The sequence below is a fragment of the Lynx rufus genome, unplaced genomic scaffold (genome assembly GCF_022079265.1).
Source record: "Lynx rufus isolate CCGP_SWC_20201006 ecotype Redwood Valley unplaced genomic scaffold, mLynRuf1.p SCAF_12, whole genome shotgun sequence".
NCBI lineage: Eukaryota > Metazoa > Chordata > Mammalia > Carnivora > Felidae > Lynx > Lynx rufus.
Window position 1 is genome coordinate 67,885,657 of NW_025814826.1, and position 19,234 is coordinate 67,904,890.

Genomic DNA, 19,234 nt, shown 5'->3' on the forward strand with positions numbered 1-19,234 from the left:
TAGTGACCGGGTGGCCCAGGCGGCCAGCGGGAGGGATGCCCCGCGGGTCACCCAGTCCCTCCAAAGCTGGGACTGTCGGGACATGCCATCAGCGTTCGCGCTCTCTGGGCCGGGCGGGTCCCGAATGCTGACCACTGCCGCTCTTCCGGGCCAGGGCTCCCAGGGGCCCCGAGGACAGGACACAGACACAGCAAGGGGTGACGCCCGAGGAGGGGGAGCGGGACCAATGGGGGGCGGGGTGCCGCGCAGGGCGTGGGCGCCCGGAGTGTCCCCAGAGGGTCGGGCAGACTGGCCTGAGCGGCTCCCGCTGGGGGCGCTGCACCGGCCCGCGGATCCCCGGGAACCTGGCGCCCCTCGAGCCGCCCAGTGGGGCCTGCCGGCCACCCCGGTGCCTGGAATGCAGCTGCCTCCCGGACTCCCGTCCCTAAGCCCCGGCTCCCGCTCCCTCCACCTCCATCCAGCCCTCGGGGTCGTCTCTGGAACCTTAGCAACCTGCCTCGTCTTGGCCAGGGGCCGGACACCCCCGGGGCAGGGCACCCCCAGGGCAGGGTCTGCGCTGGATTGCCCACTGCCACCCCTGCACCGGCCCCTTCCCCTGGATGGGGTCAGGCAGAGTTCCTGGTGGCAGCGAGCGCCCTCCACCTTCCCGCACCTTGGCGTCCCCCGCAGGCCCAGCCTCCCCGACCCGTCCAGGCACGAAGTGACCTCCGCAGGCTCCCAATCTCTGGTCACCGCACGCTGTCAGGGACACAGTGTCCGCCCTAGCTGCGGACCCCAGGGCTCGCCCACCCCTAGGCCACGGCAGGCTTTATCTCCCTCGGTGTGACCTAGAGGGGGCTGGAGGAGGACAGAATGGCACCCCAGACTTCGTTGGCCCTCAGAATGTCCTGGGGGCCACCCCTTTCCTCTGGAATGGGACCCGGGGAGGGGATAGGCTGCGGGCCATCCCCTCCCACCCTTTCCACCTTTCCTCCCCACGGGCTCACCCCCGCCCTCTCAGGCTGACTTCTGTCCTCTATAGAGTCAGGAGCCCAGGTCATGGCACTAGGCTTGGCACCGGCCTCCTGTTTTGGTTATTGCCGAAGAGCTGAAAATGTGGACCCGCAGTTGTGGTGACCTCGCCCCGCCCGCCTCACCCCACCTCGCCCCGCCCGCCTCACCCCACCTCACCCCACCTGAGGCGGTGGCCCCCGGAAGCCTCAGGGCAGCCGGGCTCACAGTGGGCCGCCCTTGGTGGTGGCCCTGGGCAGTGTGGCACTGCTCCTCTCGCCCGCCCGTGGATGGCTCCCTGCCTGGGTCCTCTGCCCCAGACCCCGTGCCCTGGGGTGGCGGGGGGACCGCCTGCAGGGATAGGGAGAGACACAGGCAGGGCTGCAGGAGAGAGAGCCCCCACGTAGGAGCCGTGGGCCTCGCAGCCCCCAACACACAAACGCACACAACACATGCAAACATGTACAGACACAAATACAAATGTACAAGTGATGAGGTTTGGGGGTGATGGTGGGGGGTCCGGAGCCCCCCGCCAAGAAAGAATTCTCGAAGACGTCTTTGGTGCAAAAAGGTGATTTTATTAAAGCACGGGGCCAGGACCCGTGGGCAGGGAGAGCTGCCCTGGGGGTCGTGAGGAGTGGCTCCTCATATGCTATGCAGTTGGGGGAGCAAGGTCAAATGCGAGGCGTCCAGAGGGCCTTTGATTTGCTAAAGAGGACTCCTAAGATACCTGAGGCCTGGCTCTTGTCAAGCTGAGGTGGTTTTCCACCTAGTAAGACGTTAACTTTAGGATAGAAGGGTTGTTCCTGGAGAAGCTGTACTCTGTACCTGCCTCGGCTTGCCTGTCGATGGGCTGCGGGTCACAAGGACATTTCGTTTTACCTCCTATTTCCTTCTGCCTTTGTTCCCCGCGTCACTACGGAGGGGTGATGTTGGGGCTCCAGAAAACCGAGTCTGTGGGTTTCTGGAGATGAGGTTACTGAGAAGACTGCCTTTTTCTTGCAATTTACTAAGACATTTGTAAACTGATGGAGACTCACGTCCTGCAGGACTGGATCTCTGTCGGTCGGCCACTTGTTTTCTGTCCTCTCCTTTGTCCTTGGGCAGCCGGGAGGGCCTGAGGAATGTCCCACGTGTGGGGGGCGGGGGTGCTAGCTTGCGCCGGCCCCAGCCTGCCCCCTGCTCCCTCATCACAAGCGCACACACGTGCACGCACAGGCACACATGGTGGACGTGTGGACGTGTGAACACACGTGCGCACACTACGTGCACACGTGTGGAGACGCATACGCACACGCATGAACACACACGCGCACTCAGCCTTCCCCAGGCTCTCGGAGCCTCCTACTGCTACCAGCAAGAACGCCCTGTCTATACCGGCAAATGGGCCCCAGGGGCTGGACTGGAGCTGGGAGCCCCACACCGAGCTGAAGATGTGCCCACGGCCCCAGGGGCCCTCGGCCAGCACGGTCCTCGGGCCTGCACCGCAGACTCCTGGCCCGGGGACAGACCCAGACAGAGACCCTGCCCCTCCCCCCACGCCCCCCGGACGGAAGGCTCGTGGGTCAGTGAAACAACGTGGCAGAGCCTTCAGGGTGAGTCTCAGGCCGACGGAGGAGCCGTGGTGTGGGCTCCAGGGTGGCACACGGCAAGAGCCCAGAGGCAGGATGTGATGGTGGAGGAAGGGTGTGGGGCTCCCGCTGCCTTGAGCTGGCTGTGATTCACACGTGACCCAGGACCGGAAGGGCACTGAGGCGTGCCCTTGTGACCGGTTGGATGTCCTTACTGGACTCCACATTTTCTCTATAACAGCGTATTGAGACATAATTCACATACCACACAATTCACCCATTTAAAGTATAAAACTCCACGGGCGTTAGCGTATTCGGAGCTGTGAAACCATCACCACGATTGATTTTGGAACCTCCCATCACCTCCAAAGAAACCATGTGCCTATCAGCTGTCCCTCCCCCTTGTCCACCCCCAGCCCCGGGCAGCCGGTCACCTGCTTTCTGTGTATGGCCTGGCTCGTCGTGGGCGTGTCACGTCCGCACATCAGGGGATGTGTCTTCTCTGTCAGCTTCGTTCACCTTTCTGCGTGTCAGTACTTCCTTCCTTCTCACGGTCCGTGAGCACTCTGTCACCTGTCGTCCTTTGTGTGAGTTTCCCCACGCGTGTACTCGTGTATCAGTTGCTGGACACCTGGGTCGTCTCCGCGTGTCGGTGCTTGCGCACGGTCCTGTGTGAACGTTCGCGTGCGGGGTTTTGTACGCACGTGCGTTCTTATTCCCTCGGGGCGTCCACCTACGAGTGGAGTGGGTGAGGGTTAGGCGAGTCCTCCGTGGAACCCGTCCAAGCCCCGCCGGACTGTCCCCCATGGGGGCTGCTCCAGCTCACAGCCCCCAGCAGCGTGTGAGGCTCCGATTTCAGAAGCTCCAGCCGTCCCCAGCTCGTGGATTCTGTCCCAGGGGTCCCGCTGGCCGTGAAGTGGCATCTCAGGTGTGTGTGGGAGGCCGGGCCCCGGCGCCAGGCTGAGACCGGGTCGAGCAACGGTTCCCTGTTGACTTAGCCAACCCGGTGGTTCCCGCTCCCATTCCCCCACTTTCAAGGGCATACGAAAGCCTTGTCAAGGCTGAGAAAGTTAATTCCCGAAGCCCGTGGTCTGCAGGTGTTGGCAGTAATGCTACCTCCCTTTTTCTACCCCGAGTCAGATAGAAACAAACATGGGAACTGTGTTTTGCTAGCAATCTTATCAACAAGGTCTTGTTGTGACCCGTCTAGAAAATGCACAAGAAATACAGAACTAAATGTTTTGGTTGGCAGCGATCATGTGAAACCTGTTTATTCTTAGAATGGCCTGACCCATAAGAGTCTGGATATAAAAGATTGCGTACGGCAACAATAAAGCCGTCACTTGGGCCATCAGCCCAGGGGACCCTCCTGTTCCCAAACTTTCTTCTCTTTTTTTCTTGCATCCCCCTACCCTCAGGACCCTGACCTCTGTGTTTGTCGCGCCGGTCGCGACAAGTGGCGCCCAAACAGGGACCTGAGACAACAAGGAGGAAAGCGAAAGCGGACCTCGCAGCGTCTAATTCAGGTAGGGGAGCTGTGCCAGCAGCACAGACAACGGGAGTAAGACTATGGGACAGAAACAGTCTGCGGAACAGGGATATTTTGTAACTGCCTTGCAGGCTCTTATGAAGGAGAAGGGAATCAAGGTTTCTCAGTCAGCCCTTAGGGAATTTTTTGACGTAGTGCATGATTATTGCCCATGGTTTCCAGACGGGGGTACAGTTGATTTAAAGGATTGGCAGCGAGTTGGTCAGGAACTTAAGAAGCAAATGAAGGGGCGCCTGGGTGGCGCGGTCGGTTAAGCGTCCGACTTCAGCCAGGTCACGATCTTGCGGTCCGTGAGTTCGAGCCCCGCGTCGGGCTCTGGGGTGATGGCTCAGAGCCTGGAGCCTGTTTCTGATTCTGTGTCTCCCTCTCTCTCTGCCCCTCCCCCGTTCATGCTCTGTCTCTCTCTGTCCCAAAAATAAATAAACGTTGAAAAAAAAAAAAATTTTAAAAAAAAGAAGCAAATGAAGGTTCGCGGGGCTGCAGTTCCAGGGGCTTTGTGGTCTACTTGGACCTGTATTAAGGGGGTCCTTGATCCGCAGGATTCTATTGAAATAGCTTCTCTTCGCTCGGAAGCAGCCCAACCCTTAGTGACGTCAGATGCTCCTCTCCGTCCAGAAACTACTTTCAGTGCCCTTTCGGGACAGTCACGGGTGCCTTCACCTTTACCTCCTCTCCCCCTCCTAGAACAGTTGTCTGTGCAAGATCCAGAAAATAACGATGACTCTCCTTTGGGGGATCAGGGGGGTGATGGGCCGTATTTGGAAGACCAGAGGAAGCCTGCCTTCCTGGCCCCTCTGGTCCAGAAGGTACCTTTAAAACGACCTTCTTTTCAGGCACCAGATAGAGGCTTAGCTCGGCTGGCTTTCCCTATTACTCAGAATCAACAGTCCACTGAACCTTACCCCGTTATGGGAGCTACTCCTTTGCAGCGGACTCTGTATCAAGCAACACAGTATGGGGAAGACACCTCTGCTTTTCACGCTGACCCTGTTATTCAGCAGGGGGGACAGAGAGTGTACTCCGCCCTAAGTTTTAAACTGCTGAAAGATTTGAAATCCTCTACAGCCCAGTATGGTCCGACAGCTCCCTTTACCCTGTCTATGCTTGATAATTTGAGCAGGGAGGCGTTGTGCCCAGGAGATTGGAAGGTCATTGCTCAGGCTTGTTTGAGTGTGGGAGATAGCCTCTTGTGGAAAGCAGAATTCGCAGAGAATGCTGAAAAACAGGCTATGTATAATAAAAGAACTAACATACCAGTGGATTTCAACATGCTCACAGGTACAGGACGATATTATGATGGGGGCCTCCAGCTGAATTATCCTGAAACTGCGTATAATCAAATTAATACCTGTGCCATTGCAGCTAGGAAAAAACTCCCCTCCACAGGGGGCAGAACTGAGGAATTGTCTAAAATTAGGCAAGGGCCAGATGAGAAGTACCAGGATTTCGTTGGGCGCCTCTTGACTGCAGTCAGTCGTATCGTTACTGATGGGGAGGCAGGTACCATTATTGCAAAACAACCGGCTTATGAAAATGCTAATTCTGCATGTCAGGCAGCCATTCGTCCTTGGAAAAATCAGGGTACCTTGGAGGATTATATCAGACTATGTGCTGAGATTGGACCCTCTTATATTCGGGGCATTACCTTGGCAGCCGCCTTAAAGGGAATAGACCCCTTACAGGTGCATGCCCAGCTTCAGGGTAAAAACGTAAGAACTTATCCAAGGAAGTCGGGTGGAATAGTGTGTTTCAAATGTGGCCAAAAGGGCCATATGAAGGCCCAATGTCATAGTACAGAAATAATTTCAACCACCCCCGGTTTGCCAAGTGGCCCTAACATTAATAATAAGCCGGCAACTATTTGTCCCAGATGTAGACGGGGGTATCACTGGGTCAATGAACGCCGCTCTAAAACTGATCGTAATGTCAATCCTCTCCAGGGAAACTGGAAGCGGGGCCAGCGGGGCCAGCCGCAGGCCCCTCAAACAATTGCGGCAATGTCCCCACAGGTACCTTCCCACCCATCGTGTCCAACACTGGAGACCTCCCAGGTGTCAGCCAGCTACACCGCGGTACCCCCGCCAGTGCGGGACTAGATCTTACCCCAGCTCAGTCCGTTTACCTAGAAGGAGGACAGCCCCCCAAAGCCATCCCCACAGGGATACGGGGGCCTCTACCCAGGAATACTTGGGGGTTATTATTGGGAAGATCCAGCTGGACCTTAAGGGGTTGGTGATCTATCCTGGAGTCATTGATGAAGATTACACTGGAGAAATAAAAAGTTTGGCCAGCTTAACTGTGGGAACTTTGGTGCTTGAGCCCAAGACTCCCACAGCACAACTGATCCTGATACCCCGGATATCCTCCAATAATAAGGCTGTTAAACCTTACCGGGGAAATCAAGGGTTCGGCTCCACGGATCTTTATTGGGCTAAAATGATCTCTGTAGAAAAGCCCATGCTTACATTGCATATCCAAGGAGTCCCTTTTGAGGGACTAGTGGATACAGGTGCAGATGTCTCAGTTATTGCTCAAAAAAATTGGCCTGTCACATGGCCTACTCAAGTGGCTAATATTCCAATTAAAGGTGTTGGTTATGCCTCTGCTCCGTTGCAAAGCTCTGATTATCTACATTGGAGACTGCCTGATGGTATGACTGGAACTTTTCAGCCTTTTGTTTTGAATATAGATCTTAATCTCTGGGGCAGGGACATATTCACTGCAATGAATTTGACTCTGGAGACTAAGGCAGTCCCGATTCAAAAACAGACTAATCTTGCTATGCACCTTATGAAGGAAATGGGCTATATTGAGGGGAAAGGCTTAGGGAAGGAGTTACAAGGGAATCCTGAGCCATATGTCCCCGAGCCCAAAAGAGACCATTTCGGATTGGATTTTTCCTAGGGCCATTGGAAACTCCCCAAGCTATGCCTCTCCAGTGGATGACTTCCACTCCAGTGTGGGTTGACCAATGGCCCTTACCTACTGTTAAGAGGGAGGCTGCTGCTTACCTCATAGAGGAACAACTGCAATTAGGTCATTTAGTTCCCTCCACCAGTCCCTGGAACACCCCAATCTTTGTGATTAGAAAAAAGTCAAATAAATGGAGGCTGCTGCAAGATTTGAGAGCAATTCATGCTGTCATGAAGCCCATGGGGGCTTTGCAACCCGGCCTCCCTTCCCCATTGGCCATTCCTTTACAATATCAATTACTACTTTGGGACTGAAAAGATTGTTTTTTTACCATTCCGTTGGCCCCTGGCGACGGAGAACATTTTGCATTCTCCCTGCCTTCCACTAACTTACAGGAACCTGGTAAGCGGTACCAGTGGCAGGTCTTACCGCAAGGCATGGCCAACAGTCCGACTTTATGTCAAGAGTTTGTGGCCAGAGCAATTGCCCCTTTTAGACAGAGTTTTCCCCACGTATATTGTATCCATTATACGGGTGACTTACTTTTGGCTGCTGAAACTGAGGAATTATTACAGGAGGCTTTTATTTCTCTTCAAAGATGCCTTAAAGCATGTAATTTGATTGTTGCCCCCGAGAAAGTTCAAAGGGAAGCACCTTTTGAATACCTAGGGTATCTCGTCTCCAAATCAACTGTCCGACCTCAGAAAGTATCAGTTAGAACCGGACATTTGACTACTCTAAATGATTTTCAGAAATTATTAGGAGATATAAACTGGATTAGAAACACACCAGGGGTCACCACAGAACAATCACTGCCTTCGTTTAATATTCTAAAAGGAGATAGTTCTCCAGCGTCCCCGCAAAGTCTCCCTCAAGAAGCGAAAGAAGCTATAAGACATATAGAACAGGCCATTCAGCAGGCCCAAGTCACTAGAGTTGACCCTTCTCAGCCTTTGTATCTAATCATGTTAAAACCTCAGGTCATCCCCTTTGCAATTCTGTGGCAATCTCATGGCCCACTTGAATGGCTACATTTAGCCTTACGCTCTCGGCATGCCATTAATCCTTCGCTATCTATGGTTTGTCTTCTCATCATTAGAGGAAGATGCCGAGCTGTTCAGCTCTTTGGACACGATCCAGAATTTATTGCCTGTGCCTTTCTGACACAGAAGCCGGTGGACGCTGCTTTTGCCCAGTCCGTCGAATGGCAACTTGCCTTGGCTAATTTTACAGGTCAAATTAAATTTCATTTACCTTCTGATTCTTTAATACAAGGTTTCAGTCTTATAGATATTTTGCCCTATAATCCTGTTGTCTGTCAGCCGATTGAAGATGCTGCTTCCATTTTTGTGGGTGCTAGTAAAGAGGGTGAAATTGCCGTGTATCATGTCACTTCCCGACATAAAAATTTGATCACTTTAAATGATACGACTAAACCTGTCCAAAGGGCCGAGCTTTATGCCGTTCAGGTAGCCCTAAGAACTTACCCAGAATCTATAAATGTCTATTCTGACAGTCAATACCTTGTCAAAGCCGTGTTGCAGCTTCCCACTGCCTTTATACTGACGGCAGATGAGGAACTTTATCATCTATTTCATGCTATACAAAAGCTTCTTAATTCACGGCACAGTCCGATTTATGTTTCCCACATTCGAGCTCACACCGATCTGCCCGGTCCCCTAGTTGCTGGGAATCGGATAGCCGATGCCGCAACCCATTTATTGCAAGTTCTGCCCATTACCACTCCTTTGGAAACAGCCAAAAGGAGTCGTGATAATTTTCATCAGAATGCGGCAGCCCTTCGACGAGAATTCAAAATATCTCGTGAAGCGGCCAAATTGTTAGACAGTGTGGCAACTGTCCACAATTCTTCCCACAGCCGGTCTATGCCATTAATCCCCGAGGTCTTCGGCCCAATGACTTGTGGCAAATGGACGTCACCCAATATTTACCTTTTGGGAAATTGCAATGTATACATGTGTCTGTAGATACTTGCTCAGGCTATATACATGCTTCAGCCCACTCAGGAGAAGCATTTGTTGATGTTCAAAATCACCTATTTTCTGCCTTTGCAGCAATGGGCAAAGCTCGTAAAATAAAAACTGACAATGGTAATGCTCATACTTCTAAATCTTTTACAGAATTTTGCCGCCGACTCCGAATTGAGCATACAACTGACATTGCTTATAATTCCACAGGACAAGCTGTTGTTGAGCGAGCTCATCTGACTCTAAAACAATATCTGCAAAAACTTAAAGAGGGGGAGATACTAAAGGGAAAGATCAAGTATTCCCCACATGTACATCTCACTCTCGTGTTGTATGTTTTAGATTTTTTTAATGTCAATGAAGCAGGGAGGACTGCCGCAGAGCGTCGCTGGGGAAAGAGTCAAGAACCTCTCTTGATGTTTAGGTGGAAAGATACGCTGAAGGCATTTGGCGAGGCCCAGACCCAGTCCTTCGAAAAGGGCGAGGGTATGCTTGTGTTTTTCCACAGGATGAGGAAGTGCCACGCTGGGTCCCGCTTCGGCTCCCCAGAGACATTACGGTTGCGCCGAAAAATGGCCAAATTGACAGCGACGGAGCCCCCCCAGAAGCGACAACGGCGGAGCCATAAGGCGGGTACACCCACCTGGGGACAGATAAAGAACCTGCTGACCCAGGCCACTGATGTAGTGACGGCCTCAGGTAGAGAGGTAGCGGGCCACACATGTCTTCTTGGCATGCCTGCGCCTTCTCACTACAGCCGGGGAGTCTGCCCTCTGTTGGGCATACGTGGTAGGTCCTCCTACAGCACAACCTGTACCATGGAGAGACCCCACACCCAAAGGATACACCAGTCTCACCTTTATGGGAGGGGAAGATGCAGGGTTTTTGCCCGCTGTGTCGGCCTCTATAAATTGGACGGCACTCTCTGCAGGAACACCCATCTGCCTGCAAAGGGAGTCTACGCCGTACAAACTTGCTTATGGGTGTTTGGGTGCGAAACCAGTAGGGCGGTCTATTACTTATACTATGTGGCAAAATGACCAGCGTCCTTCTGAACGGGTACCCCGCTCCGTTGCCGCTTATTGGCAAAAGAGAGAATTATTAGGAGAATGGATGTTTTTTGGGCCGCGTGATCCCCCTCGGAATCTTCCTATATGTCCCTCAGCTGGTCAAGGCCTTACTGGGGACTCACCTTGGGGTAAAAGTGCCCAATCCTCTTCATGAGGATGACTCCTGAAGACATAAACTATAGCATTACAGATTATTCCCGAAAGGCCCGGCTAGCTCAGTCGGTAGAGCATGGGACTCTTGATCCCAGGGTCGTGGGTCCACCTCCTAGCGAGGTACAGGTACACCACAAGATTGTCCCACAAACCATTTTGCAATCCCCTGAAGGAAGAATTCATTCTGATCTTTGGAAGTTATATGCTACCTTTGATAAAATATATACTGATGACAGCTTTAATTTTCCAGAATAGTATGTTTCTCCAGTTCTGCAATTGCGTGCCTGTGTTCCTCCACCCTACTATCTGATTGTTGGAGACGGGACCATTACTCCGGTGAAAGAAGATGGTCATCAGTTATACCGGCTGACGTGTCCTGCTTGTGTCTTGACCAATTGTCTGCCAGTAGATGGGCCCTCTGGAAGTGGAATGAAGGTTTATCTGGTCTTACCACCTCCCTATCGGATGTTGCCAGTAGATGTTACAGGACCTTGGCATCCTAATTATGGGATGCAATCAGCCTTAGAAATCAGTAAACGGCTGCGCAGGACCAGACGGTTTCTTGGACTCTTGATTGCTGGACTCATAGCGACAGTGACTGTAATGGCCTCTGCAACTGTATCTGTAATATCCTTACATGAAAGTGCCCAAACGGCATCCCATGTAAATGAGTTCGCTCATAACGTATCCAAGGTGTTTGCCACTCAAGAACGAACAGACCGTAAATTGGAAGCCCAGTTAGAGGCACTACAAGAAGCATTAATGTATCTTGGTGATCAGTTTGCTGTTTTGCGTACCAGACTTTCTTTAATTTGTCATGCTGCCTATAAGCACATCTGTGTTACCCCTTTAGAGTATACCAATGTGACATGGGGACAAGTGCGTCGTCGTTTACGAGGGGTTTGGCATGATGCTAACACTAGCTTAGACCTCTTACAGCTACAAGAAGAGATAAATGCTGTTGCCAGTAGCTCACTCAGTTTCCCTGACCCTGGAGATCTCGCTGAAACCATACTGCACCAACTTAATGGGTTTAATCCATTTAATATTCTTCGGCATTCCTTTTGGATCTTTATTGGAATTGTTTCCGTAATATCTGTTATACTTGTCTTGCTGTGTTGTTTCTGGAGATGGGGTCTTACTGCCTTTACCACATACCAGGCCAGGATGCACATGTTGCAATTACAAACAATAGGGGGACGTGTGGGAGGCCGGGCCCCGGCGCCAGGCCGACACCGGGTCGAGCAACATTCCCTGTCGACTCAGCCAACCCGGTGGTTCCCCCTCCCATTCATGTGGGAGGCCGGACCCCGGCGCCAGGCTGAGACCGGGTCGAGCAATTGTTCCCTGTTGACTTAGCCAACCCTGTGGTTCCCGCTCCCATTCCCCCACTTTCAAAGGCATACAAAAGCCTTGTCAAGGCTGAGAAAGTTAATTCCCGAAGCCCGTGGTCTGCAGGTGTTGGCAGTAATGCTACCTCCCTTTTTCTACCCCGAGTCAGATAGAAGCAAACATGGGAACTGTGTTTTGCTAGCAATCTTATCAACAAGGTCTTGTTGTGACCCGTCTAGAAAATGCACAAGAGGGGCGCCTGGGTGGCGCAGTCGGTTAAGCGTCTGACTTCAGCCAGGTCACGATCTCGCGGTCTGTGAGTTCGAGCCCCGCGTCAGGCTCTGGGCTGATGGCTCAGAGCCTGGAGCCTGTTTCCGATTCTGTGTCTCCCTCTCTCTCTGGCCCTCCCCCGTTCATGCTCTGTCTCTCTCTGTCCCAAAAATAAATAAAAAAAAATTTAAAAAAAAAAAAAACGTTGAAGAAAATGCACAAGAAATACAGAACTAAATGTTTTGGTTGGCAGCGATCATGTGAAACCTGTTTATTCTTAGAATGGCCTGACCCATAAGAGTCTGGGTATAAAAGATTGTGTACGGCAACAATAAAGCCGTCACTTGGGCCATCAGCCCAGGGGACCCTCCTGTTCCCAAACTTCCTTCTCTCTCTTTTTTCTTGCATTCCCCTACCCTCAGGACTTTGACCTCGGTGTTTGTTGCGCCGGTCGCGACAGGTGTGGTCTGATGCGCGGGCCTCTGGTGGCCGATGACGTGAGCAGCTTTTCAGTGCTTGCTGCCCGTTTGTACATTTTCCTTAGAGAAACGTCTAATGGAGCCTTTGCCGTCGCCCGAGTCGTAAGAAAGAAACCACGAGAGGTGTTGCCGGCTGGAGGCGGAGGCCCTGGGCTGCCACGTGGCCCCTGGCTTGCTCCACTCTGGGCGGGCAGAGGGGCCCCACGGGGTGTGTGCCGCCTGGGGCGTTTCCGGGAGCATCGGCCAGCCTCCCTAGGCCACAGTTTCACTTTTGGGTCTGTGCACTTGCTCAGAAGCTTCCCGGCACAGCCCTGGTCTGCAGGGAGGCCTTGCTTCACGTCGTGGGCCCAGAGCCTGGGGTGACGGTCACGGTGAGCTGTGCCCCACACCCAGTGCCGTTCCTTGCTGGCTGGGCGGGGGCGTGGGGGTGGCTCACACCAGGGGCGGAGGACGTCGGCCCTTTCGGGGGGCCACCTGGTCCCAGCACCCTCCAGGACTCCCCATGATCCCAGACCAGTTTGGGGAAGCCCGAGGCCTCTGGGAAGGCAGTGCCCTCACCAGCCCATCTGGGTCTCCGGTCACCCTTTGGTCTGCTCCCGATTCAGACGGGCACTGAGGCTCAGAGGTTCCTACCGACGGGAGCTCCGCTGTCTGGGACCCAGGGCTCCTGGGTGCCGGGTCAGGCCTGCTTTGGCCTCTGACCCCTGAAGCCTCAGCCTTAGACTCTGGGCACAGAAGAAGCCCTAGAGAGTTCACCTGGAAGCTGGGGACGCTCTGACTGGGCCTCGCTGTGGCCCCTGTGCCAAGTGCCCAGGAACTTGGTGCCTCCTGTTTCTTCCTCGCCCCCTGAACACCTCAGCCAGGGAGACAGCTGCTGCAGCGGAGAGAGCACCGGCCTGGGGTTCCCCCTGAGGCCCCTGCCCTGCCCTCCCTCGGTGGCTGCTTTTCAAGAGTGGCTCTAAGCGCTGTTGGGCTGACAACACGACGGAGGCCTCTGTGGGTAGCCAAGGGCGGCCCTGCCCCACCCTTCCCCAAGCACTGAGAGTCCCTGGGCTTTCTTGGGCATCCTGCGGGCACTCTGGCCGTGGTACAGATGGTGTGAATGGGCTGAGTCCCACTGAGGGCTGCGAATGCCGTCCCAGCCTAGGGGCACTCACCCACCCCATGGAGAGATGGTTCGAGTGGATGCCAGGGTAGACAGTGCTGAGTAATGATCAGCGGCGGGAGCTTTCTGCCTGTTGGAGCATCCCAGGACTGGCCTGTGGAGGAAAAGAGCTCCCTGTCGTAGGAGGCATCCAAGTACCCACTTGGCCCCGGGCCCCCTCCCATTCTTCCAGCCCTGATCGCAGAACGCCTGAGCCATCTGTACCCCTCGGGAGCATGACGTCCACCTTCGAAAGGGTGGTCAAGAGCGTGGTCCGGGAGCTGGACCCCAAAGGAGACCTCATCCCCGTGGACAGCCTGCGGAGCTCCATCAGCTTCCGGCCCTACTGCCTGCTGGGCAGGAAGCTCTCCAGCTCATGGTTCTGGAAACCCCGCTACAAGTGTCTCAACCTGTCCATCAGGGACATTCTGGAGCCTGATGCCCCAGAACCAGGTACCCTGCTGGGCACTGAGTCTGGGCCTCAGGTGGGAGGGGAGCGAACAGGCCGGCCTGCGGCCTGCTCTGGGCGTCTGGGCTGTGTGCTTTCAAAAGACAAAGCACCACCTCTGCCGGGGTTGGGGGGGGGGAACGGGGGGCAGCTGGCAGGATGAAGCCTCAGCTCTGGTCTGGCTCTAGCCGTGGAACACGTCGCCTCTTTCCACATCGAAGACCTCGTGGACGGGATGGTGGAGGGCAACGTGGAGGTGAAAGCGCTGGGACAGGGCAAGTTTGTGAGCGGGGCAGCGGTGTCGGCCACAGCCAGCACCTCCGTGAACGTGTGCATGCTGAAAGTGCCCCTCAACACCTGGGGGGCCATGAAAAAAGAAAGGTGAGCCGGTGGGGGGGGGGGGGCAGGGAGGCTCCAACCTTAAGCAACCGCTGGGTCACAGCCTTGGGGCATCAGGAGTCACAGGGTGTCGGTGCCAGGCCAAGGGGTCAGCACAGTCGGGGTGGGGGAGTCCCCAGGGGGCTGCCGAGCCTGCAGAGGTGAGGGGGGGTGGGGCGCCTCCTGAGGGCCAGGGTGGTCAGGCAGAGCCCAGGCCACTGGGGTGGAGCCGACAAGGGGGGGGCACCTCCAGGCGTCTGTGGGTGTCCACTTATCACCCCTGGATCTGGCCCCACCCCCAAACCCTGTTGGGAGCCCCCGGGGAAGGAGCGACGGGGGTCCCGTGCCCGGGCCGTGTCAGCCCCCCACCGGCACGAAGGCTGAGGTCCCTGGAGGGAGGCTCGACCCATGGCCCGGGGCCGGGGCCGGAGAGGGCAGGACGCGCCCCCGGAGCTTCCAGACCTGCCCCCCCCCCCCCCCCCCCGCCGTAGGCGCCTGCGGCAGCCGGAGCACAAGATCCTGCAGCAGCTGCGGAGCTGCGGGAACGACGTGTTCGTGGTGACGGAGGTGCTGCAGACGCAGGAGGAGGTGGAGGTCACCCGGGCCCAGAAGCAGGAGGGCTGTGGCCAATTCGCCCTGCCCGGAGCCCTACGCCTGCAGGTGCGTGGCGTGGGCCGTGGGCGGGCAGGGGTCGGGGAGGCAGGAGGGAGCGGCCGAGCCTGGCCGGCTGGGATCTAAGAAGGGAACGTTGGCGGCCCGGTTGAGAAGCAGCAAAGCGGACCAGGAAGAGCCGGTCTCCTTTGAAACGTCCACACCTTGCCCGTGGATCGTGTTCCCCGCTCTGCAAACGCTTAATCTGAGGTAGAAGAACCACCCCCTTCCTGTGACGTATACACTGCCCCCGTCACGTCGCCCCCCACCCCCCGCACGTCACTACCCTGATCGGACCGATCCCCCGACAGTTAATGAGCGTGCTTCCTTCCTGCTTCCGAAAGCACACGTTCCTTTCCCCTGCACCCTTGAGTTGTACTGATAAGACTCTCAATAAAAACTGGAGAAGAGGGGCGCCTGGGTGGCTCAACCGGTTGAGCGTCCGACTTTGGCTCAGGTCACGATCTCGCAGTTTGTGAGTTCGAGCCCCGCGTCGGGCTCTGGGCTGACAGCTCGGAGCCTGGAGCCTGCTTCGGATGCTGTGTCTCCCTCACTCTCTGCCCCTCCCCCACTTGGGCCCTGTCTCTCTCTGCCTCTCAAAAATAAACGTAAAACAAAATAAATTAAAAAAAAAAAAACTGGAGAAGAGCTTTGCTTGGCCCCCTGCCCTCTCCTTTCTCTGACTCAGGAGTCTGGAGTGATGTGTCCTCGGCCACCCCAGAGTTTGCTGGTCAAACCCAGCACCCCCAGGCAGACCCCCAGCACCCGCACCCAGCCCACCCAACCCCACAACCCAGAGCTCACTCCTGAGCCCATGCCCATCCCTCAGGGCAAGGGCCAGGGCCACCTGAACCGGAAGAAGACGGTCACCATCCCCTCCGGCAGCGTCCTTGCATTCCAGACGGCCCTGCTGGTTATTGGCCCTGACTGGGGTGAGTGGGGACTGGGGTGACTTGGGGGGCCTGGGCTCCGTGCCAGAGAGGCAGGGAGGCACAGGAAGAGCCGCCGGCGGGCTGGGGTCTGGCTGCGCAGCTCCCTGGCGGCGGCGGCTGAGGATCCCATGCTCTGGCATGTGAGGGGTCGGGGCACACGGGGACAGCTGTGCAGGGTGGCCCCGGTGGGTGACGGAGAGGCTGGGGTCACTGGCTGACCTGCCCCCCCCCCCCGCTCCACTCCCACTGGCGGCCAGAGATCCACCACCTCCGGCACAAGGACGAGAGGACCTTCAGGCTGCCCCAGACAGGTGAGGACCGGGTATCCGCCCACCCACGCGGGCAGACGACCAGCGGCTGAGGCCTTCCGCACAGCATGGCTCAGCCGGGGGCTCCCGAGGACTGGGCGCACGGGCACACACACGCGGGCACATGCACACACACCCGCACACACACTCACGTGCACACACCCACCCACACGCTCACATGTGCTTGTGCGCACGCATGTGCACACGTGCATGTGCACATACGTACATACACTCACTCACGTGTACAACGCACATTCACACGCACTCACATGGACACACGCGTGCACACGGACTGTCACACATGCACACGCGCACACACATGTACACACTCACAGCGCACTCACGCACACACGCACGGTTGCACACGTACAGACGCACCTATACACGTGTGCACGCACATGTGCACGCTCACACAATGCTCTCGCACGTGCACATGCACGCTCACACGTGCACTCACACACGTACACGTGCACACACACTCACGGGCCGTAAAGCAACACCACACCAGCCTCGGCCTGGCACACCCTCACTCCCTGCCCTGGGCGGCCAGTGCTGGGGCGGCGGTGAGGGACGACGGGGTCTGGGGAAGGCTTCAGCCCTGTCTGGCTCGGGGACCCGTACCCTGCACTGACCCACCCTGCCCCACCCAGGCCACAAGCCTACAAGCAGCACAGGTCTCCTGTCACAGATACCTCTCAGCTACTTCAAGATGAGGTTCCCATCTACACCCGTGGACATGGTGTCGGGTCAGTACCTTCTTGACGACCCTCAGAACCCTCGGTGGGCTCCCCTTTGCCCCCTGGGAGTCTGCCCTTCCTGACCAGGGCTCTCCAGGGTCCTGCGGCGCGCCCGGGCAATTCCAGCCCTCTCCACACAGATGGGGACATTGAGGACCAGATGCCAGTCACTGAAGACTTTCAGGGCCTGAAGGTAGAGGTTAGTGTCCACGCCGACGGCCTGAAGGGCTTGTCCGGGGAACTGTGCGGGCAGATCCTGGCAGGCCTGATGAAGGTGTCGCGAGAAGAGCCGGCCTTGGAGAGCCTCCAGGAGGAGGTGAGCAGCCTCCTGGAGTGGGCAGGGTGGGTGGGGCCTGCGCCCGGCCCGTCGGGCTCACCCGCCCCACCATATGTCCCCAGCTGGAACAGGGCCTGTGCTGTGGGTGGCTGGCGTCCCCCGATGCCCCGGGGGGTGCCATCCTGGAGTGCCTGGTGCAGTCCTCTGGAAAGGTAGAGGAAGAACTCGCCCGCCCCATCCTCTACCTCGTACAAGCACTGACTGGTGAGAGGCTCCTGGGGGGGGGGGGCAGGTAGGGGGCAGGGAGATGGGCTTCTCCAGCTGGCTTTCTGGAACCCCCTCTTACCTGAAGTCTCTCCCCAGAGCTGAACGAAACCCAGCGTGTACTGCTCGCGGAGGCGCTGGAAACAGGGGACCTGTCCGGGCAGTCCAGGCTGGTGAGAGGGCGTGGGTGGCCGGGGCAGGGCTGGGCCTGTCGGGGGGGCGGGGGGCGCGTGCCGGATGCTGGGAGTGGAGTGGGCAGCGACGACCTCCCACACTGTCCTGCAGGTGCAGAGCGTCCTGGAGCAGAGCTCCCCCTGGAAGGAGCACAGGGCTGTGTCCCTGCCGCAGGAGCTCCTGGGGAGCGGCTGGGACCCAAAGGCACCTGCCTGGGTCCTGCTGGAGGAGTGCGGCCTGGAGCTGCGGGTGGGCGTCCCCCAGGTGCGCTGGCAGCCGGACGCGCAGGGCCGCACGAGCGCCCTCTACGCCTGCCTGGTGCTGCTGCGGCATCTGAGCCAGGACGGCGCTTAGGGCCGAGCCTGGCTCTCCCGCCGGGGCGCCTGGGCAGCCCTCCGGGCGGGGCGGGGCTCCTGCCCAGCCGGCGGCCAGCCCCGGGAAGGCGAGGGCCCGACCGGCCACGTGGCCGGTTCAGCGTGGGGCCGGGAGTTGGCGAAAGTCAATAAATGTGATGTGTAAAGGAAAGATGGGATCACTGAGGTTTTGAGGGGCCCCAGATCTGGGTAGGGAGCAGCGGCGGGGACTGAGCACAGGCGTCCGCCCCATGGTCTCGCTGCTGGTGCGCTAGGGGGCTGAGGGGAGCCCGCCCTGTGTTTGACCCTGGCCGCTCCGGAGCGAGGAGCGAGCGCCGCATGGCTGGGCCCTGGCCCCTCCCCGCTGTGCTGGCCCAACGAAGAACAGGGCAGAGCGGTTTTACCAAGAGGGTCTGTATCTGCCTCAGGGACCTTGAGGACGCCGCTGCCAGGAGGTAGTGGGGGCCGCCGTGGGGGGTAGGTGTGGCCGGCAAGCAGTGGGCCAGGGGCCGCAGGGAGGCTCCAGGAGAAGCAATGCCCCACGTGAGAAGCCTGAGAAGCGGGCCTTCGGTCGGGCCTCCTCTGAACACGTCTGCTCCAAGGGAAGAGTCTCTCCCCGGGGAGGGGCCCGCAGCCCCCGAGCTGCTCATCCAGGGCCCTTGGCAGGCCTCCGGTCCCTCGCAGGTCCTGAGCTGCGCGTGGCAGATGCGGCCCCTCGTGCAGGGAGAGAGGGTACGCGATCCGGCCAGGAAGCTCTCCCATCTCTGGGGAAATCTGCCTCTCCTCGGTGGGAACGCAGTCAACCGCCCTCGTGGTGGAAGGCAGAGGAAGGTACACGCCTTCTGACGCCCTCTGTCCCGGCCACCGTTGACAGGCGGCTTCATGAGAAGGGACAGGAGGTCCAGCTGGGGCTGGGGCATTAACTGCAGAGAGTATCTGGCACCCAAGCCCGGCGGTAAAATGAATATCAGGACAGAAGGGACACTGCACGCCACACTTCCCAGATCCGGGCAACAACCTGAGGCTGCCCTCCCACACAGCCCAGTAAGAGGCTTCCGTCCCCAGGCCCGATGGTCTTCTCTAGGGCTTTGCTCCTCTTTAGAGAACCCTCCCTGGGGGCACTGAAAGGCCACCTGCAGTGCGCCAGCGGAACTGGAGCGGCCCGGGTCTCAGGAGCACCTGGACAGGGGCCGAGGCGGGCCGTGGGTGTCCCACCAAGCCCCAGTTGCGGGGTCCGATTGATGGTCCAAGCT

At 57.2% G+C, this 19,234-nt stretch overlaps 2 protein-coding genes across 3 annotated transcripts; both read left to right on the forward strand.

Moving 5' to 3' along the window:
- The first annotated feature begins 3,259 nt into the window (after nt 1-3,259).
- On the forward strand, nt 3,260-11,687 carry LOC124507855 (endogenous retrovirus group K member 13-1 Env polyprotein-like). Of its 2 annotated transcripts, none has more exons than XM_047074276.1 (3): nt 3,260-3,489; nt 3,980-4,087; nt 9,520-11,687. In XM_047074276.1, exons 1-3 carry the CDS (start codon nt 3,367-3,369, stop codon nt 9,637-9,639), a joined length of 351 nt encoding a protein of 116 aa, XP_046930232.1. In that variant the 5' UTR covers nt 3,260-3,366; the 3' UTR covers nt 9,640-11,687. The 2 variants fall into 2 exon arrangements, with proteins under 2 accessions (XP_046930232.1, XP_046930231.1); XM_047074275.1 differs by having other exon boundaries at nt 3,270-3,489.
- An 892-nt stretch (nt 11,688-12,579) lies between these two features.
- Nucleotides 12,580-18,153, forward strand: GSDMD (gasdermin D). Its single transcript, XM_047074277.1, has 11 exons — nt 12,580-12,686; nt 13,653-13,912; nt 14,096-14,288; nt 14,777-14,945; nt 15,766-15,868; nt 16,126-16,179; nt 16,827-16,922; nt 17,054-17,229; nt 17,313-17,454; nt 17,554-17,627; nt 17,740-18,153. Exons 2-11 carry the CDS (start codon nt 13,696-13,698, stop codon nt 17,980-17,982), a joined length of 1,467 nt encoding a protein of 488 aa, XP_046930233.1. The 5' UTR covers nt 12,580-12,686; nt 13,653-13,695; the 3' UTR covers nt 17,983-18,153.
- The last annotated feature ends 1,081 nt before the right edge of the window (nt 18,154-19,234 follow it).

Coding starts and splice junctions, on each gene's coding strand:
- LOC124507855 (XM_047074275.1), top strand. CDS start 10,664: ATGAAGGTTTATCTGGTCTTACCACCTCCCTATCGGATGTTGCCAGTA.
- GSDMD (XM_047074277.1), top strand. CDS start 13,696: ATGACGTCCACCTTCGAAAGGGTGGTCAAGAGCGTGGTCCGGGAGCTG. Junction 15,869..16,125: donor GGTTATTGGCCCTGACTGGG/GTGAGTGGGGAC, acceptor ACTGGCGGCCAG/AGATCCACCACCTCCGGCAC. Junction 17,628..17,739: donor TGTCCGGGCAGTCCAGGCTG/GTGAGAGGGCGT, acceptor ACTGTCCTGCAG/GTGCAGAGCGTCCTGGAGCA.